Genomic DNA, 20989 nt, shown 5'->3' on the forward strand with positions numbered 1-20989 from the left:
GCGCCCGCATGGGGGAAGGGCTCCTCGTGGCTGCACAATATTGCTGCGCAACAGTAAAAAACTTGTCTGCCTCAGCCGCAAGTTCTACACAGTCCGTAATCGGAGAATTGGCCAGGGCCGTCTGAACCGGTTCTGGTAGCTGGTTAAGGAAAAGTTCACGGAACAAAAAACGTTGGGGCTCCGAACCCAAAAGAGTGAGCATCTGGCTCATCAGTTCAGAAGGTTTTGAGTCCCCGAGGCCGGGCATAGCAATAAGCCTGCGTGCGCGCTCTGACTTATTGAGACCAAACACCTGTAGCAAACGAGTTTTAAGAGCTTCATACTTGCCCTCTTCTGGTGGATTGCCCAGGAGGCTGACGACCCGCGAGGCCGTGGTGCTGTCGAGAGCGGAGACCACGTGAAAGTAATGGGTCGAATCCGCTGTAATCTCTCGGAGTGAGAACTGGGCTTCTGCCTGGAAGAACCATGCTGATGGCTGTTGTTCCCAGAACTGTGGAAGTTTGAGGGCGACGGCATTCGTGTTCATTCTTGAATCTCAACAAAAGTTGTTCGACGAGATCAGGGTCACCAATGTAGGAACGGTAGTTCCTATCTGAATAATTGCAGTTCGACTCGGTAAATCAAAACAACAAAGTTTAATAACAACAAAGTTAACTAGTAAACTACAGGAGATGATGTATACAGGTCTGTTCAGGCTGCGAGGCACTCGAAGACTGCTGGAAGGTTCTGGAAACCGACGTCATGACGTCATTGCGTTCTTCGCGGTCACGTGATCGGTGTCGTGACATCATCACGCAGAGTATAGGAAGGTACATACAGTATAGTTAACAAACAGTTTAAAGGTGCAGTACGTGGCTGCACTACAATGCAGTTAAAGAGATTATTCTCAAATGTTCTGAGTCTCTTAGTGGCTCCGCCACACTGGAATATTTAGTTCCCAACCTTGGCCACTTTGCAACCACATCTCTGTTATGGCTATTAGATCAAACCTGTTAATTTTTATCTCTGCTATTAATTCATCTATTTTGTTGCGAATGCTTCATGCATTCAAATATAGTGCCTTTAGCTTTGGCTTATTTCTCTTTATTCCTGATGTCACCTTAGTCATTGATGCCTTATTACTGAATTTAGATTTGAACTCACATCTCCGGATCATTAGTCCAGGCCTCTGGTTTACTAGTCCAGTAACACAACCATTATGCTACCGTACCCACTTTGGTGCTCCAGAGAGTTTTTGATTCCAGTTTGAAACAGGTAATTTTAACTACAGTTGAGGTCACATGTGGAATATTCTGGAACTGGTTCAGAGCAGAGTCATTCCAGGGGCTGTGGTGTGAGCTATACAGAGAGGCTGAAATAGTTTTTTAGAGAAAAGAAGATTAAGGACAAATATAATCCAGGTCTTTCAAATACTGAGGCATTGATAACGTAAATCATTACAGGTTGTTTCCCTTGGACTGCAATCAGAGAGTTAGATAGCACAAGTATAAAGTTATCAAGACTCACGCAAGGGTAGATATGACTCCCCGCAAAAAAGGGTTAAGCCTCGGCGAATTATCTATGAACAGAGAAGCTGGACAAATATCAGGTTAAGAATGAAGCTAACTGTGGTGATCAGATACTCGACGGAACAAGATTAATTGTAAATGTTACTTGAATCAGCAACTAATTATTTTGTAAAAGAAGAAAAGTCTAGGGGAACTATTTCTTACTCAAAGTATCCCCCATTATATCAAAGAAAATAAATGGCCTATTTGGCTAGTGTAAGTTTTCTTACAGACAGTGGAGAGTTTCTCTCAGGTCAGTGATTCTCAATAGGAATCAGCGAGGCTCTGGACTTCAAACTGACCTGACAGCTGCTTTGGGACTGCAGGAATCTCAGGAAACTACACAACTGGCTAGGGATCAGTCTCCATGCCAATCACTTGAGGTCGCCGTCTCTAATTGGTCAGTATTCCGGAAGGTTTCATCACACTACCTTCTCCAACCTCCAACCGCCCAGCCCCCACCCTCCTCCTATTGGTCACTCAGCATATCAATCCTGGCAGCAATTGGGCAATAGTGGTGGCTACAATACCCATAATCCTCTGTGCTCTAGAAACCGTTCTATCCATCGCTTGGTCTTACCAGTTTGAGAGGGCATGCACCAGGGCCCCATTGCATCCTGTGCGCATTGTGGCCCTGCTGATTGACGTGAGTCTGGCCGGAGACCAGAGCGAGGCGGGAGATGAAATGCTCCAATGATTTCCACCCAGGTTTGCTCACTGCGGTGTGCAGGAGATTAACCTTTAATTCCAGGAGTCTCCAGGACAATCTGGGAGAGTTGGCAACCCTCCCTTGACATTCAACAGCATTACCATCACCAAATCCTCCCACCATCAACATCCTGGGGGTCACCATTGACCAGAAACTTAACTGGACCAGCCACATAAATACTGTGGCAACAAGAGCAGGTCAGAGGCTAGGTATTCTGCAGCGAGTGTCTCGCCTCCTGACTCCCCAAAGCCTTTCCACCATCTACAAGGCACAAGTAAGGAGTGTGATGGAATACTCTCCACTTGCCTGGATGAGTGCAGCTCCAACAACACTCAAGAAGCTCGACACCATCCAGGACAAAGCAGCCCACTTGATTGGCACCCCATCCACCACCTTAAATATTCACTCCCTCCACCAGCGGTGTACCGTGGCTGCAGTGTGCACCATCTACAAGATACACTGCAGCAACTCGCCAAGGCTTCTTCGGCAGCATCTCCCAAACCTGCAACCTCTTCCACCTAGAAGGAGAAGGGCAACAGGCGCATGGGAACACCACCCACCTCCAAGTTCCCCTCCAAGTCACACACCATCCTGACTTAAAAGGATATCGCCGATCCTTCATTGTCGCTGGGTCAAAATCCTGGAACTCCCTCCCTAACAGCACTGTGGGAGTACCTTCACCACACGGACTGCAGCTGTTCAAGAAGGCAGCTCACCACCACCTTCTCAAGGGCAATTAGAGATGGACAATAAATGCTGGCCTTGTCAGCGATGCCCACATCCCATAAATGAATTTTTTAAAAATAACAAAGTGGCCTTTAAAAAACAAATTAAGCCAAAATACTCCTCAGTCTATCCCTTTCTTCTATAAATACTTATAACCAAACATTATCCGCTTCGACTTTCCTTTCCCTTTGAGGGTTCAGGAGAAATCTAATGGAGCTTTCTACATGATAAATCTACCCTACGATGTAATAGATCAGGTCAGGTGTGGTCCCTGATGGGGCTTGTTGGGCCCAATGGATCATATTGCACGGTTGCTAAATAGTGTGTCTGACCATTCAGTTTCTAGCCCAAAACACAAAATGTCCTTCCATGTGCCTAACTGTGTATGTGCAGCTTGATGTAAGGAACGTGTTGGGGAGAGGAGTCACTGCACACAACACTTATCCAAATAAACAGATTACACACAAGATAATTTGCACAGAAATATCCATGGGAAAACTGCACTAAACTTACTATTACAACAACTGTCATTTATGTAGCGCCTTCCATGTAATAAAAATGTCCCAAGACACTTCACAGGAGCATTATCAGACAAAATTTGACACCAAGCCACATAAGGAGATATTAGGATAGGTGACCAAAAGCTTGGTCAAAGACGTAGGTCTTAAGGAGCGTCTTAAAGGATGAGAGAGAGGTAGAGAGGTAGAGAGGCGGAGAGGTTTAGAGAGGGAATTCCAGAGCTTAGGGCCTAAGCAGCTGAAAGCACAGCCAGCAATGGTGGAGTGATGAAAATCGGGGATGCACAAGTGGCCAGAATTGAAGGTGCACAGATATCTCGGAGAGTACAGAGATAGGGAGGAACGAGGCCATGGAGGGATTTGAAGACAAGGATGAGAACCTTGAGATAAATAATATTACAAGTTAGGTGACGTAGCACAGTATCTCAGAGAATCCGACCACTGGTCAATGCAGTGGTAAACAAATTGGCCGTGTCCCTGTTGTGGGGAATGTGACTGCTCTGATTAGCTCAGATCTCCTGTTCATCGGTGGCTGTGTGCTTGCTGGCAGATCGTTTGTTGAGCTTTTGATTTTCTGAAGCTCTCGGATGACAGGAAGACAGCTGTTTTTGTTTGAAGATCCGGTCTATTCTGTTATCCTTCTGCATGAAAGGAAATAATTCCTTGGAAATCCTGTCATACTTTTTATCTCCTAGGATAAACAATGCAGCACACAGTACAATCACGTCCAGCTCTTTTCCACTCTTCTATTTCTCATCTAATAGATTCTTTTTCCCAGATGTCTCTTGTTCAGTTTCTTTTATGAGTTTAATGAGTTGAGAGAAGGTCCATACAGGAGGGAGCCCAGACAAGATAGCCAGCACAGTGTCAGCACAGACTCAGTTGGTAGCACTCTCCCCTCTGAATCAGAAGGCTGTGGGTTCAAGTCCCACTCCAGAGACTTGAGCCCCATAATCCAGGCCAATGCTCCCAGTGCAGTACTGAGGGAGTGCTGCACTATCAAAGGTACCATCTGTCGGATTAGACGTTAAACTGAGGCCCCATCTGCCCTTGCAGGTGGACCTTCATGCAACACAATAAGACGAGTGTCTTACATGCTTTAACAGCACAGGGAAAATGTTAATGATGGTCTCGGCTAGGAGGAGGCCCTTGAGCCTGTTCTGCCACTCAGTTAGACTATGGCTGATCTTTACCTCAACTCTATTTACCTGCCTTTGTTACAAATTCCTTGATACCCTTGCCCAACTTAAATCTATCAATCTCAGTCTTATCCCCCAGCATCCACAGCCACTTAGAGGCGAGAGTTCCAGATTTCCACTACCCTTTGTGTGTAGAGGCGCTTCCTGATTTCACTGAACTGCCTGGCTCTAATTTTAAGCAGTGAGGTTACAGTCTATTCCTCTTAATTTGAAGTTTTATTCAAATGATCTGAAATTAAGTACTAATTGCTGCGTTATTTACATTGCTTGATTCAGATTATCGGGTAAATCTTTTTTTTTAGTGCAAAATCAACAGCTGAGTTATTGGGAGTAGACTGTCGAGAGAGGGGCACATTGTCACCTCTGGATTAATAAGAATGATCGTGCCAGCACTGAACTATGTGTATCTCTTTGCAGTTTGGAATCATTTCTGCACGGGCTCCATGCGTTATTTAAAGGAGATTTCAGAATCACCACCAAGCAGGAATGGATCTTCGAAGACATAGATTTGCTTCACAAGGTCGTTGCCCCGGGAATCCGAATGTCCCTAAAGCTTCACCAGGTATATCTGTCGTCCAGTGGCTCTGTGATCAGAGATACATTGCCCAGGCACATCAGTAAGTCTCGGGGATGCAATGCTGTACGGTAAACTCTCCACAAGAGTTGGCTGACATGATAACTTGGCTAACAGCATTATAGAACCATAGAATGACACAGCACAGAAGGGGGCCAATCGGCCCATCATGCCCGTGCAAGCTCTTTGAAAAATCCATCCAATTAGTCCCACTCCCCCCTGCTCTTTCCCCATAGCCCTGCAAAAAGTATTTAAAGGATTAGCGGAGGTAGTTATCATACCCGACCTGCTAGACAGGCCGATATCGGGCCATGTTCAGCGAGGCTGCTCTTCGGGCCGCTCCAGCTTTACCTCCAACTTGTGGCCAATGAGGGAGGCTCCGGCTCACGCAGCACAGCCTGGCTCAATCTCACCTCTAGGGGTAAATACCAAGGCCTCCCGCCCGGCGGAAACAGGGTGCTAACACCCTGAAAATGGCGAGGAACGACTTACCGTCCCGGTCCCGCCTGTCACAATCTCCCCCAGGCCGACTGCTGGGGGGGGGCCAGAGCAACCGCACACCCCTGGGTCAGGAGTCTGCCTTTTTATAATAGAATCGGGGTCCTATGACGTACACAGGATCCCCCACATCTGCCGTTGGCCGCTGCTCGCGCTCCTCCCCATGTGTCAGCGGAAACATTTGGTCCATCCTGCCGGTGAGGAAAGCTTTCCCAAATTGTAGTGCGGGATCCTGCAGTCGGCCCACTCCGCATCAGCTATTCGCCACCCCAAAGTCACAGCCACTGTCGGTGAGGGGGTCAAAGTGCGCCCTGGGGGGATGGGGGTCAAAGTGCACCCTGGGGGAGGAGGGTCAGAGTGGGCCCTGGGGTGAGGGGGGGTCAGAATGTGCTCTGTGGGGAGGAGGTCAGAGTGGGCTATGGGGGGGAGGGGTCAGAGTGTGCTCTGTGGGGAGGGGTCAGAGTGTGCTCTGTGGGGAGGGGTCAGAGTGTGCTCTGTGGGGAGGGGTCAGAGTGTGCTCTGTGGGGAGGGGTCAGTGTGTGTTCTGTGGGGAGGGGTCAGAAGGTGCACTGTGGGGAGGGGTCAGAAGGTGCACTGTGGGGAGGGGTCAGAAGGTGCACTGTGGGGAGGGGTCAAAGTGCGCTCTGTGGGGAGGGGTCAGAGTGTGCTCTGTGGGGAGGGGTCAGAGTGTGTTCTGTGGGGAGGGGCCAGAGTGCGCTCTGTGGGGAGGAGTCAGAGTGTGCTCTGTGGGGAGGGGTCAGAGTGTGCTCTGTGGGGAGGGGTCAGTGTGTGTTCTGTGGGGAGGGGTCAGAGTGTGCTCTGTGGGGAGGGGTCAATGTGCGCTCTGTGGGGAGGGGTCAGTGTGTGTTCTGTGGGGAGGGGTCAGAGTGTGCTCTGTGGGGAGGGGTCCGAGTGTGCTCTGTGGGGAGGGGTCAGAGTGTGTTCTGTGGGGAGGGGTCAAAGTGCGCTCTGTGGGGAGGGGTCAGTGTGTGTTCTGTGGGGAGGGGTCAGAGTGTGCTCTGTGGGGAGGGGTCAGAGTGTGCTCTGTGGGGAGGGAACAGAAGGTGCTCTGTGGGGAGGGGTCAGTGTGTGTTCTGTGGGGAGGGGTCAGAGTGTGCTCTGTGGGGAGGGGTCAGAGTGTGCTCTGTGGGGAGGGGTCAGAGTGTGCTCTGTGGGGAGGGAACAGAAGGTGCTCTGTGGGGAGGGGTCAGAGTGTGTTCTGTGGGGAGGGGTCAGAGGGCGCCCTGGGGGAGGGGTCTGAAGGTGCACTGTCGGTCTTAATTTCCACATCACTCTTTTTGACATTTATTAAAATTAATTCTCGGAATGTGGACGTCGCTGGCAAGGCCGGCATTTATTGCTCATCCCGAGTTGCCCTGAAAAGGTGGTGGTGAGCCAATTTCTTGAATCGCTGGTAGCAGTTTTGATCCAATGGAGGGGCTTGCTGGGCCCACTTCAAAGGGCAGTTAAGAGTCAACCACGTTGGTGTGGGACTGGAGTCACATATAGGCCCAGACTGGGTAAGGACAGCAAGTTTCCTTCCCTAAAGGACGTTAATGAACCAGTTTGGTTTTTGCAACAATCAGACTGCTTCATGGTCACTTTTACTGATACCAGCTTTTTGTTTCCTGATTTTTTAAAACTGAATTCAAACTCTCAAACAGCCTTGGTGGAATTTAAACTCACGTTCTCTAGATTATTAATACAGTAACATAAACCATTATACTAGCAGTCCCTAAAGATTGAGGTGACGGTGACTTCGGGAGAATGTCCCGAGCGGGAGATGTCGCGAGGAAGCCCACCCCATCTGGGCCTGGCATTAGTTACAGACACTACACGGACATTTCATTGCACAGCAGGGGTTTCCTGTTTGCATTCCAAAGCTGTTTATGTCTCCTGAGTGCAGATTTGTGGATTCATACAGTGGAAGGGATCTAATCTGCAGGTACCATGTTTGCCAAGGTGATGCCTTAGGATTAAGTGTTCGGATCCAAGTATTGTTCAGTGATCTTACCCATCCCATGGACAACACTGGGCGACAAGACAGGCTATTATCATGACTGTGAACCAAGCTACCGATCACTGTGCCACCTACTCTCAATAATCTACCACTGAAGAGGACTTTATTAAATCAAAGTAGCAAGGGAACATAAGCTGACACACTACCCACTGTGCAAGGCTGACACTGTCACGGCGAGAGAGTGATTGTGATCACGGAGAGCGAGAGATTGGGGTCACGGAGAGTGAGAGACTGGGGTCACAGGGAGAGAAAGACTAGGGTCACAGAGAGAGAGAGATTGGGGACAGAGAGAGAGACTGAGGTCACAGAGAGAGAGATTGGGGTTCAGCGAGCGAGAGATTGGGGTCACGGAGAGCGGGAGACTGGGGTCACAGGGAGAGAGAGACTGGGGTCACAGGGAGAGAGAGACTGGGGTCACAGAGAGAGAGATTGGGGACAGCGAGAGACTGGGTCACAGAGAGAGAGAGAGAGACTGGGGTCATAGAGAGAGATTGGGGTCAGAGAGAGAGAGCGAGAGACTGGGGTCACAGAGAAAGAGAGATTGAGGTCACAGAGAGAGAGATTGGGGTCACAGAGAGAAAGATTGGGGTCACTGAAAGAGATTGGGGTCACAGAGAGAGATTGGTGTCAGAGAGAGAGAGAGAGAGAGAGAGAGACTGGGGTTAGAGAGAGAGAGATTGGGGTCAGAGAGAGAGAGAGACTGGGGTTACAGAGAGAGAGATTGGGGTCAGAGAGAGAGAGAGAGAGAGAGAGAGAGACTGGGGTCACAGAGAAAGAGAGAGATTGGGGTCAGAGAGAGAGACTGGGGTCACAGAGAGAGAGAGAGATTGGGGTCAGAGAGAGAGAGACTGGGGTCACAGAGAGAGAGAGATTGGTGTCAGAGAGAGAGAGAGACTGGGGTTACAGAGAGAGAGATTGGGGTCAGAGAGAGAGAGAGAGAGACTGGGGTCACAGAGAAAGAGGGAGACTGAGGTCAGAGAGAGAGAGAGATGGGGTCACAGAGAGAAAGACAGGTCACAGAGAGAGAGATTGGGGTCACAGAAAGAGATTGGGGTCACACAGAGAGCGAGACTGGGGTCACACAGGGAGATTGGGGTCAGAGAGAGAGACTGGGGTCAGAGAGAGAGAGAGAGAGATTGGGGTCAGAGAGAAAGACTAGGGTCACAGGGAGAGAGAGAGACTGGGGTCACACAGAGAGTGATTGGGGTCACACAGAGAGAGACTGGGGTCTGAGAGAGAGAGAGAGAGATTGGGGTCAGAGAGAAAGACTAGGGTCACACAGAGAAAGAGAGACTGGGGTCACACAGAGAGTGATTGGGGTCACACAGAGAAAGACTGGGGTCACAGAGAGAAGGAATAGGGTCACAGAGTGAGAGAGATTGGGGTCACAGAGAGAAAGACTGGGGGGAGAGAGAGACTGGGGTTGGAAAGAGAAAGACTGAGCTGAGTGAGGGAACTGGCCAAGAGGTAAAGGAACTGCACCCTGGTTTTTATAGTGAGAATGAAATGTAGTGCTGATAAAACCTGTGCAGGAGATGCTGCACAGTGGAGGTTTGGGGGAGTAGGTGCTCCCCACATTCTTCGGATCCAAGGAGCCTCTCCGATCGTGCAGAGTGCCATTAATGCTGTGACAAATGTGTTTTCCACATCCAGGACCACTTCACCTCGTCCGATGAATATGAGGATCCTGTCGTGCTGTTCGAGGCTATCAGCAGCCACGAACGGACACTGGTCATCTGTCATGAGGGAGACCCGCTGTGGCGCCAGTCCATCCTGTCGAACGCGGAGGCTCTGCTCGCGCTCAGGCACGTAGTCGACGACGGGGCCGATGAGTACAAGATAATTATGCTTCGTCGACGCTACATCAGCTTTAAAGTGGTGAAGGTATTGACCGTCTTCTCATTCGCTGGTACTGATTGGGAAAGACATGAACAGGCTGGGGCTCTTTTCTCTAGAAAAGGGGAGGCTGAAGGGTGACCTGTTAGATGCCAGCCATGGCTCAGTGGGTAGTACTCTTGCCTCCGGGTCAGAAGGTTGTGGGTTCAAGTCCCACTCTAGAAACTTGAGCACAAAATCTAGGCTGGCACTCTCAGTGTAGTACTGAGGAAGTGCTGCACTGTTGGAGGTGTCTTTCGGATGAGACGTTAAATCGAGGCCCTGTCTGCCATCTCAGGTTGACATAAAAGATCCCATGGCACTATTTCGAAGAAACGCAGGGGAGTTCTTTCTGCTGTCCTGGCCAATATTTATCCCTCAACCATATCACTAAAACAGATTATCTGGTCATTATCACATTGCTGTTTGTGGGACCTTGCTGTGCGCAAATTGGCTGCCATGTTTTCTACATTACAACAGTGACTACACTTCAAAAGTATTTCATTGGCTGTCACAATTACAGCGTCTCTGATATCCCTTGGCATGCTCTCCTCCTTCCAGATAAGAGAAATGAGTTCATGAATTCGCGCCAGTAGTGCTTCTCCGACATGCTTCAGTGCCTCGGCGGGGATTCCATCTGCTCCTGAGGCCTTGTTGTTCTTCAGTTGTCGGATGGCCTTTTCAACCTCATGCCGAGCTGGGGTTGTGCTGAGATGGTGGCGGGTAGCATGCTGTGGGATGGAGTTGAGGACACTCGTGTCGAAGACAGAGTCGTGGTTAAGGAGATCTTCGAAGTGCTCCTTCCAGCGGTCACTGACTGCTTCCCTGTCCTTGATGAGTACCTCTCCGTTCTTGGCCTGCAGATCTTCAAGAAAGGTGACAAGTCCGATTGCGGTAATTACAGAGGAGTTTCCCTGCTATCTGCCACAGGGAAAGTCATTGCAAGAATCTTCCTCAATTGCCTTCTCCCAGTGGCCGAAGAGCTCCTCCCAGAGTCGCAATGCTGATTCCGCCCACTAAGGGGCACAATGGACATTGACTCCAAACCATCGTAAACACCTTCACCGAAGCATACGAGAGCATGGGCCTTACACTAAACATCCGTAAGACAAAGGTCCTCTACCAACCTGCCTTACACTAAACATCCGTAAGACAAAGGTCCTCTACCAACCTGCCCCCGCCACACAGTGCTGCCCCCCGATTATCAAAATCCACGACAAGGCCTTGGACAACGTGGACCACTTTCCATACCTCGGGAGCCTACTGTCAACAAGGGCAGATATCGACGACGAAGTCCAACACCGCCTTCAGTGTGCCAGTGCAGCCTTCGGTTGCCTGAGGAAGAGAGTGTTTGAAGACCAGGACCTCAAACCCGGCACTAAGCTCATGGTCTACAGGGCAACAGTGATACCTGCCCTGCTGTATGCCTCAGAGACATGGACCATGTACAGCAGGCACCTCAAAGCACTGGAGAGGTACCACCAACGCTGCCTCCGCAAGATCTTGCAAATCCATTGGCAGGATAGGCGCACCAACGTCAGTGTTCTTGCTCAGGCCAACATCCCCAGCATCGAAGCTCTGACCACGCTCAATCAGCTCCGATGGACGGGTCACATTGTCCGCATGCCCGATACGAGACTCCCAAAACAAGCGCTCTATTCAGAGCTCCGGCACGGCAAGAGAGCCCCAGGTGGGCAGAGGAAACGCTTCAAGGACACCCTCAAAGCCTCCTTGAAAAAGTGTAACATCCCCACCGACACCTGGGAATCCCTGGCCCAAGACCGCACAAAGTGGAGGAGAAGCATCCGGGAAGGCTCGAGTCTCTTCGCCGGGAGCAAGCGGAAGCCAAGCGCAGGCAGCGCAAGTCAACCCAAGCACCCCACCCACCCGCCCCTTCAACCACCGTCTGCCCCACCTGTGACAGAGACTGTAGGTCCCGCATTGGACTCATCAGTCACCTGCGAACTCATTTTTAATGTGGAAGCTAGTCATCCTCGGTTCCGAGGGACTGCCTGAGAAGAAGAAGATTGGCTGTAAAGTGCTTTGAGATGTCCTGAGGTTGCGAAAGGCACTATAGAAATGCAAGTCTTTTTTTTTTTTAAAGAGGTCTTTAAAATTAAGAAGGTTCGACAGGGTAGACGTAGAGATGTTTCCACTGTGGGTGAGAACATAACTAAGGGCCGTAAATAAGACCCAACAGTTCATGCTCCACACGACCCTCCTCCCACCCTACTTCATCTCACCCTATCATCGCAGCCTTCTATTCCTTTCTCCCTCATGTACTTATCGAGCTTCCCCTTAAATGCATCAATGCTATTCGTCTCAACTACTCCCTGTGGTAGCGAGTTCCACATTCTAACTGTCTTGTTTTGCACACTTTGTACAAAACTAATAAATTGCAGGACAACGGAGTATTACAGTTTAACTCTTTTAATAAGCATTAGGTCTGTTCTTACTCATAGCAGCACTGTGGGGAAAAGATAGTGTTAGGACCCCTAGCCTGGGTCTTCAAAACAATAGTAGTCCTTACAGATGCCTGCAGGCCAATGACAACTCAGCATGTGATCACATGTGAATATAATAGGTATTCTTTACAGATGCCTGCGGACCAATGATAATTCAATATGCAAATGTTACACCAACCACTCTCTGGGTAAAGAAGATTCTTCTGAATTCTCTATTGGATTTATTAGTGACTATCTTATATTTATGGCCTGTCTTGCTTCCTGGCTCAGTGGCCCGAGTTGTAACATTTGTTTTATTAACGTTGATAGTGCTGTATTAATGTTATATGTTAAGAAGATTTACCTCCTCCTCTTGGAACAGGTGAATAAAGAGTGTGTGAAGGGGCTGTGGGCAGGACAGCAACTCGAGCTGGTGTTCCTCCAGAATCGCAACCCGGAGCGAGGCAGCATACAGAATGCCAAGCAGGCCTTGAGAAACATGATCAATTCTTCTTGTGACCAGCCGATTGGCTACCCGATTTACGTCTCCCCTCTTACCACATCCTACGCTGGATCGCACAAGCAGCTCAAGAACATATGGGGAGGTCCAATCAGTTTGGAGAACCTCAACCTGTGGTTCACTTCCAGATGGCAGAAGTAAGTATTGGTCTACATTGGCTCCCAGTCCCCCAACTCCACCAATTTAAAATTCTCATCCGCAAGTTCAATTCCTTCCGTGGTCTTGCCCCTCCCTATCCCTGTAACCTCCTCCAGTCCTCCAGTATATTAAGGGCAAGAGGATAACCAGGGAAAGGGTAGGGCCCATTAGGGACCAAAGTGGCAATCTGTGTGTAGAGCCAGATGATGTAGGCGGGGTTTTAAATGAATTTTTTGCATCTGTGTTCACTATGGAGAAAGACGATGTAGACATAGAAATCGGGCAAGGGGACTGTGACATACTTGAACATATTAGCATCGAGAGGGAGGAGGTACTAGCGGTTTTAGCAGGCCAAAAAGTGGATAAATCCCCAGGCCCGGACGAGATGTATCCCAGGCTGTTGTGTGAGGCAAAGGAGGAGATTGCAGGGGCTCTGACACAAATTTTCAGAACCTCTCTGGCCACAGGGGATGTACCAGAGGACTGGAGAACAGCTAACGTAGTACCATTATTCAAGAAGGGTAGCAGGGATAAACCAGGGAATTACAGGCCAGTGAGCCTAACACCTGTGGTAGGGAAATTATTGGAAAAAATTCTGAGGGACAAAATTAGTCTCCACTTGGAGAGGCAAGGATTAATCGGGGATAGTCAGCATGGCTTTGTCAAGGGTAAATCATGTCTGACCAATCTGATTGAATTTTTCGAGGGGGTGACTAGGTGTGTGGATGAGGGAAATGCTGTGGATGTGGTTTACATGGATTTCAGTAAAGCTTTTGACAAAGTCCCGCATAGGAGACTGGTCAAGAAGGTAAGAGCCCATGGGATCCAGGGTGCCTTGGCGCGTTGGATCCTAAACTGGCTGAGTGGCAGGAGGCAGAGGGTGATGGTCGAAGGTTGCTTTTGTGACTGGAAGCTTGTGTCCAATGGGGTACCTCAGGGATCGGTGCTGGGACCCTTGCTGTTTGTGATCTACATAAATGATTTGGATGAGAATGTAAAAGGTATGATCAGTAAGTTTGCAGATGACACGAAAATTGGTGGGGTGGTAAATTGCGAGGAGGAAAGCCTCAGGCTACAGGACGATATAAACGGGTTGGTCAGATGGGCGGAAAAGTGGCAAATGGAATTTAACCCTGAAAAGTGCGAGGTGATGCATTTTGGACGGACAAATAAGGCAAGGGAATACACAATGAGTGGTAGGACCCTAGGAAGTACAGAGGGTCAGAGGGACCTTGGTGTACATGTACATAGATCCCTGAAGGCAGCAGAACAGGTAGATAAGGTGGTTAAAAAAGCATATGGGATACTTGCCTTCATTAGCCGAGGCATAGAATATAAGAGCAGGGAGGTTATGATGGAGCTGTACAAAACGCTGGTGAGGCCACAGCTGGAGTACTGTGTTCAGTTCTGGTCGCCTCACTATAGGAAGGATGTGATTGCTTTGGAGAGGGTGCAGAGAAGATTCACCAGGATGTTACCTGGGATGGAGCACCTCAGCTATGAAGAAAGACTAAACAGGCTGGGGTTGTTTTCCTTGGAGCAAAGAAGGCTGAGGGGGGACCTGATTGAGGTGTACAAAATGATGAGGGGCATAGATAGGGTAGATAAAGAGGAACTTTTCCCCTTAGTAGGGGGGTCAATAACAAGGGGGCATAGATTCAAGGTAAGGGGCAGGAGGTTTGGAGGGGATTTGAGGAGGAACTTTTTCACCCAGAGGGTGGTTGGAATCTGGAACTCACTGCCTGAAAGGGTGGTAGAGGCAGGAACCCTCATAACATTCAAGAAGCATTTGGATGAGCACTTGAAATGCCATTGCATACAAGGCTATGGACCAAATGCTGGAAAATGGGATTAGACTGGACAGGGATTGATGGTCGGCGCAGACACGATGGGCCGAAGGGCCTCTTTCTGTGCTGTATAACTCTATGACTCTATGACTCCGAACTCTGACTCTAGCCTCTTGCACATCTCCCACTCCCCTTCGCATCATTGGCAGCTGTGCTTTCAGCTGCCTGGGCCCCAAGCTCTGGAATTCCCCCCCTAAACTACCACTCTCTCCTCCTTTAAGACTTTCTTTAAAACCTATGTTAAAGGCACTATATAAATGTAAGTTGTTGTTGAAATTCCTAATTGAAAAATAGACCGTTTGAAGTAATCTTGTTTGGTCTGGCAATCTCGTATCCAAACACTCCTTGGGTTTATTAGACAATGCTGCTATATACAGTGCCACCAGTGGTGGGAGGCATGCAACTGCATGCTAAAGACTCAAAGCATTTTCAATGCTTTGTGGTGTTACTGGGAGCGTTACAGGTCAATGATTACATTAACATTGGAAATCCCATTAGAGTGCCACCTACTGGTGCCACAGGGAAATGTAACAGGCAAAGAGTAAGAACTACCTGTGGACATTTTAACAGGAGTATCCCCATAGGAATATTTACATAGGATTTTTGAATGGAATGCATGCCCCACATACTGATTTTCTATGTGTGTTATCTATATAAAACATACTAGTAAATTTGCTATGCATTGCCTACAGTACTTGGAGAGTGACAGTGTGGGCAAAGAGTTCCAGATAAAATGAAAGGGAAAAGTTGAACGTCGCAGATTTAGGTGATACTAAAAAAAAGTCACAAAAAGTGGTTGCAAAAGTTGAGAATTGAAATTTGAATGGGCCACGCAGCCCATTAAAGGGGCCGCGCACCCCAAAAAAATTTACAGGGAACATTGCTTCCAATCCTCCTTGGATATGAGGGTGGTACCAGAGGACTGCAAGATTGCAAATGTTACACTCTGTTCAAAAAAGGTGAAAGGGGTAATGCCGCCAACTATAGGCCAATCAGCCCAACGTTGGTGATGGGGAAACTTTTAGAGACAATAATCCTGGAAAAAATTAATTGGCATTTGGAAAAGTATGGGCTAATAAATGAAAGTCAGCACAGATTTGTTAAAGGCAAATTGTGTTTGATGAACTAGATTGAGTTAAGTTGATGAAGTAACAGAGAGGGTTGATGAGGGTAGTGTGGTTGATGTTATGTATATGGGCTTTCAAAAGGTGTTTGACAAAGTACCACGTAATAGACTTGTTAGCAAAATTAAAGCCTATGGGATTAAAGGGACAGTGGCAACATGGATATAAAATTGGCTATGGGACAGAAAGCAGAGAGTAGTGGTCAACTTTTTTTTTCAGACTGGATCCCCAGGGGTCGGTATTAGGACCGCTGCTCTTTTTGATGTATATTAATGACCTGGACTTGGGTATACAGGGCATAATTTCAAAGTTTGCAGATGACACGAAACTCGAAATGTAGTAAACGATGAGGAGGATAGTAACAGACTTCATGAGGACATAGGCAGACTGGTGAAATGGGCAGATACATGACAGATGAAATTTAACGCAGAGAAGTGTGAAGTGATGCATTTTGGTAGGAAGAATGAGGAGAGGCAATATGAACTAAATGGAACAATTTTAAAGGGGGTGTAGGAACAGAAAGACCTGGGGGTGTATGTACACAAGTCTTTGAAGGTAGCAGGACAAGTTGAGAAGGCTGTTAAAAAAGCATATGGGATCCTTGGCTTTAATAATCAAGGAATAGAGTACAAAAGCAAGGAAGTTATGCTGAAACCTTTATAAAACACTGGTTAGGTCCCAGTTGAAGTATTATGTTCAATTCTGGGCACCGCACTTTAGGAAGCATGTCAAGACCTTAGAGAAGGTGCAGAAGAGATTTACTAGAATGGTACCAGGGATGAGGGACTTCAGTGATCTGGAGAAGCTGGGGTTGTGCTCCTTCGAGCAGAGAAGGTTAAGAGAAGATTTGATAGGTGTTCAAAATCAGGAATGGTTTTGCTGGAGTAAATAAAGAGAAACTGTTTTGGTAACTAGAGGACACAGAATTAAGGTGATTGGCAAAGGAACCAGAGGCGACATGAGGAAACTTTCTTTACATAGCGAGTTGTTATGGTGGAAGCAGATTCAATAGTAACTTTCAAAAGAGAATTGGATAAATACTTGAAGGGAAAAAATTGCAGTGCTATGGGGAAAGAGCTGGGGAGTGGGGTTAAAGGGATAGCTCTACCAAAAAGCCGGCACAGGTACAATGGGCCGAATGGCCTCCTTCTGTGTTGTATCATTCTATGATTCTATAATTGTTATTCAGTCTGACTTTTAAACCTTATCAGCCACATGAGGGTAAACACGCCATGTAAGTATTTATCACAACCCTAATGTGCTTTCATCTCTTGTGTTCGCAATTAAAAGCCGGATAGATTGAAAGTTTAGCTCGTTGCTGCAATAGATATCATCATATGCTGACCATTTAGGTACCTTCACCTTTGAACTTTAATCATGTCATAGAGTCATAACGGCACAGAAGGAGGCCATTTGGCCCATCGAGTCCGTGCTGGCTCTCTGTAGAGCAATCCAGTCAGTCCCATTCCCCCACTCTATCCCCGTAGCCCTGCAAGTTTATTTCCCTCAAGTGCCTATCCAGTCTCCCCTTGAAAACATTGAGTGTCTCCGCTTCCACCACTTCTATCGGCAGCAAATGCCAGGTCATCACCACTCGCTGCATAAAAAAGTTTTTCCTCACACCCCCCTGTATTTCTTACCAAAAACCTTAAATCTGTGTCCTCTAGTCCTTGGACCATCAACTAGCGGGAACAGCCTTTCCCCGTCTAGCCTATCTAAACCCGTCATAATCTTGTACACCTCTATCAAATCACCCCTCAACCTCCTTTGCTCTAATGAAAACAAATCCAGCTTCTCCAGCCTGTCCTTGTAGCTAAGATCCCCCATCCCCGGAACCATTCTGGTAAATCTCCTCTGCACCCTCTCAAGGGCCTTCACATCCTTCCTAAAGTGTGGTGACCAGAACTGGACGCAATACTCCAGTTGTGGCCTAACCAGCGCTTAATAAAGGTTCAGCATAACTTCTCTACTTTTGTACTCAATACCTCTATTTATGAAGCCCAAGATCCCATATGCTTTGTTAACCACTCTCTCAATATGTCCTGCCACCTTCAGGGACCTATGCACAGTAACTCCCAGGTCTCTCTGTCCCTGCACACTCTTTAAAACTGTGCCATTAAGTGTATATTGTCTCTCCCTGTTCCTTCTGCTAAAATGCATCACCTCACACTTCTCTGTTTAGAAGTTCAGCTTATTTGTCCTTTATTCTGTATCCCTCTTTACTCTCACCTTATTTATTGCGTTCAATATTATGCTTCTGACGAGTGTGAATTTCGAAGTTTGTGATCAGCGGGAGTATTTAACACCAAGCAGTGTCTGTCCCTTTGTGGGTTGTGTTAATTATTGTGGAGAGTTGGGCTGACCCAGCAGGCGGCATTTACTTAGATGTAGCCAGATGTCAAGGACTGACGTCTGACGTTGATGTCTTCACACCTTTAGGCTGCGCAAGGGCTGCACCGGAGGCAACATTGACGATTCGGATTGTGGAGGAGCTTCCTCATCCAGCAGCAACAACCACACCGCGAACACCACTCAAAGCATCAGCTCCAAGCAAACAAGGGCCTGGAGGTCACACCCAGTCGCCTCGCTGACTGCTCACCAGGCCAGGGGTATGTCTTCAGCCAAGTGACAACATCGGGCGATGCTAGATATATTTATTGTTCTTGTTATCCTCCCTCCCTAACCTAGCCACCTCTCTCTCTTTTAAGACGCTCCTTAAAACCTACCTCTTTGACCAAGCTTATGGTCACCTGTTCTAATATCTCCTTATGTGGCTCGGTGACAAATTTTATTCAAAAACACTCCTGTGAAGCGCCTTGGGACGTTTTACTATTTTAAAGGTGCTATATAAATACAAGTTTTTGTTGTTGTTATCCAGAACGCTGGGTCTCAATTTGTGTTCTGCCAGTTACTAGTTTTTGATACAACACTATCCACCCCTCACAGTGCAGAGATATCCCAGTGCATCAGTAGTCCAGAGCGTGGATTAAACAAGCAGTGGAGAGAGGAGAACAGGTGGAATGGAGTTAGAGAGCAAGTGAAATGATAAACAATTAGAACATTTGAAAGCTGGGGGATTCTGGGGGAGAGGTCGTAAGTGGGGATTCTGGGGGAGAGGGGGTAAGGGGGGATTCTGGGGGAGAGGGGGTAAGGGGGATTCTGGGGGAGAGGTGGTAAGGAGGGATTCTGGGGGAGAGGTGGTAAGGGGGGATTCTGGGGGAGAGGTGGTAAGGAGGGATTCTGGGGGAGAGGTGGTAAGGGGGATTCTGGGGGAGAGGTGGTAAGTGGGGATTCTGGGGGAGAGGTGGTAAGGAGGGATTCTGGGGGAGAGGTGGTAAGGGGGGATTCTGGGGGAGAGGTGGTAAGGAGGGATTCTGGGGGAGAGGTGGTAAGGAGGGATTCTGGGGGAGAGGTGGTAAGGGGGATTCTGGGGGAGAGGTGGTAAGGAGGGATTCTGGGGGAGAGGTGGTAAGGGGGATTCTGGGGGAGAGGTGGTAAGGAGGGATTCTGGGGGAGAGGTGGTAAGGGGGGATTCTGGGGGAGAGGTGGTAAGGAGGGATTCTGGGGGAGAGGTGGTAAGGGGGATTCTGGGGGAGAGGTGGTAAGGAGGGATTCTGGGGGAGAGGTGGTAAGGGGGATTCTGGGGGAGAGGTGGTAAGTGGGGATTCTGGGGGAGAGGTGGTAAGGAGGGATTCTGGGGGAGAGGTGGTAAGGGGGATTCTGGGGGAGAGGTGGTAAGGGGGATTCTGGGGGAGAGGTGGTAAGTGGGGATTCTGGGGGAGAGGGGGTAAGGGATGATTCTGGGGGAGAGGGGGTAAGGGATGATTCTGGGGAGAGGTGGTAAGGGGTGATTCTGGGGGAGAGGGGGTAAGGGATGATTCTGGGGGAGAGGGGGTAAGGGGGGATTCTGGGGGAGAGGGGGTAAGGGGGGATTCTGGGGGAGGGGGGTAAGGGATGATTCTGGGGGAGAGGGGGTAAGGGGGGATTCTGGGGGAGGGGGTAAGGGGGGATTCTGGGGGAGGGGGTAAGGGATGATTCTGGGGAGAGGTGGTAAGGGGGGATTCTGGGGGAGGGGGGTAAGGGGGGATTCTGGGGGAGAGGTGGTAAGGGGGATTCTGGGGGAGAGGTGGTAAGGGGGATTCTGGGGGAGAGGGGGTAAGGGATGATTCTGGGGGAGAGGTGGTAAGGGGGGATTCTGGGGGAGAGGGGGTAAGGGATGATTCTGGGGGAGAGGTGGTAAGGGGGGATTCTGGGGGCGAGGTAGTAAGGGGGATTCTGGGGGAGAGGTGGTAAGGGATGATTCTGGGGGAGAGGTGGTAAGGGGGGATTCTGGGGGAGAGGTGGTAAGGGGGGATTCTGGGGGAAAGGGGTGATTCTTGGAGAGAGGGGGAAGGGGGATTCTGGGGGAGAGGGGGTAAGGGGGGATTCTGGGGAGAGGGGGAAGGGGGATTCTGGGGGAGAGGGGGGAAGGGGGGATTCTGGGGAGAGGGGGATTCAGGGGGAGAGGTGGTAAGGGGGACCCTGGGGGAGAGGGGGGATTCTGGGGGAGAGGGGGATTCAGGGGGAGAGGGGGTAAGGGGGGACTCTGGGGGAGAGGGGGGATTCTGGGGGTAAGGGGGGATTCTGGGGGAGAGGGGGTAAGGGGGGGATTCTGGGGGTAAGGGGGATTCTGGGGGAAAGGGGGATTCTGGGGGAGAGAGGGTAAGGAGGGATTCTGGGGAGAGGTAGGTATGAAGGATTTGGGAGGAGAGGGGGCAAGAGGGGATTCTGGGGGAGAGCGCGGGTAAGGGGTGGTTCTGGGAAGAGCGGGTAAGGGGTGGTTCTGAGGGAGAGCGGGTAAGGGATGGTTCTGGGGGAGAGCGGGTAGGGGGGATTCTGGGGGAGAGGGGGTAAGGGGTGGTTCTGGCGGAGAGCGGGTAAGGGGTGGTTCTGGGGGAGAGCGGGTAGGGGGCATTCTGGGGGAGAGGGGGTAAGGGGGGACTCTGGGGGAGAGGTGATTCTGGGGGAGAGAGGGGATTCGGGGGGAGAGGGGTTTCGGGGGAGAGGGGGGATTTGGGGGAGAGGGGGTAAGGGGGACTCTGGGGGGGGATTCTGGGTGAGGGGGAACTCTGGGGGAGAGGGGGGACTCTGGGAGAGAGGGGGGATTCTGGGGGAGAGGGGGGATTCGGGGGGAGAGGGGGTAAGGAGGGACTCTGGGGGAGGGGGGATTCTGGGTGAGAGGGGGATTCGGGGGGAGAGGGGGTAAGGAGG

The 20989-nt window shown here is 49.5% G+C and overlaps 1 protein-coding gene across 1 annotated transcript in view; it reads left to right on the forward strand.

The window, feature by feature from the left end:
• Window positions 1–20989, forward strand: part of pcnx2 (pecanex 2) — a 946160-nt gene that overhangs the window by 711462 nt on the left and 213709 nt on the right. Inside the window, exons 29-32 of the mRNA XM_085996657.1 lie at window positions 5117–5261; window positions 9445–9675; window positions 12493–12767; window positions 18179–18348. Coding sequence (XP_085852783.1) covers window positions 5117–5261; window positions 9445–9675; window positions 12493–12767; window positions 18179–18348 — 821 coding nt within the window. The remainder of the gene's footprint in view (window positions 1–5116; window positions 5262–9444; window positions 9676–12492; window positions 12768–18178; window positions 18349–20989) is intronic.

The sequence above is a fragment of the Somniosus microcephalus genome, chromosome 9 (genome assembly GCF_052327205.1).
Source record: "Somniosus microcephalus isolate GS21.2 chromosome 9, FLI_Smic_1.0, whole genome shotgun sequence".
NCBI lineage: Eukaryota > Metazoa > Chordata > Chondrichthyes > Squaliformes > Somniosidae > Somniosus > Somniosus microcephalus.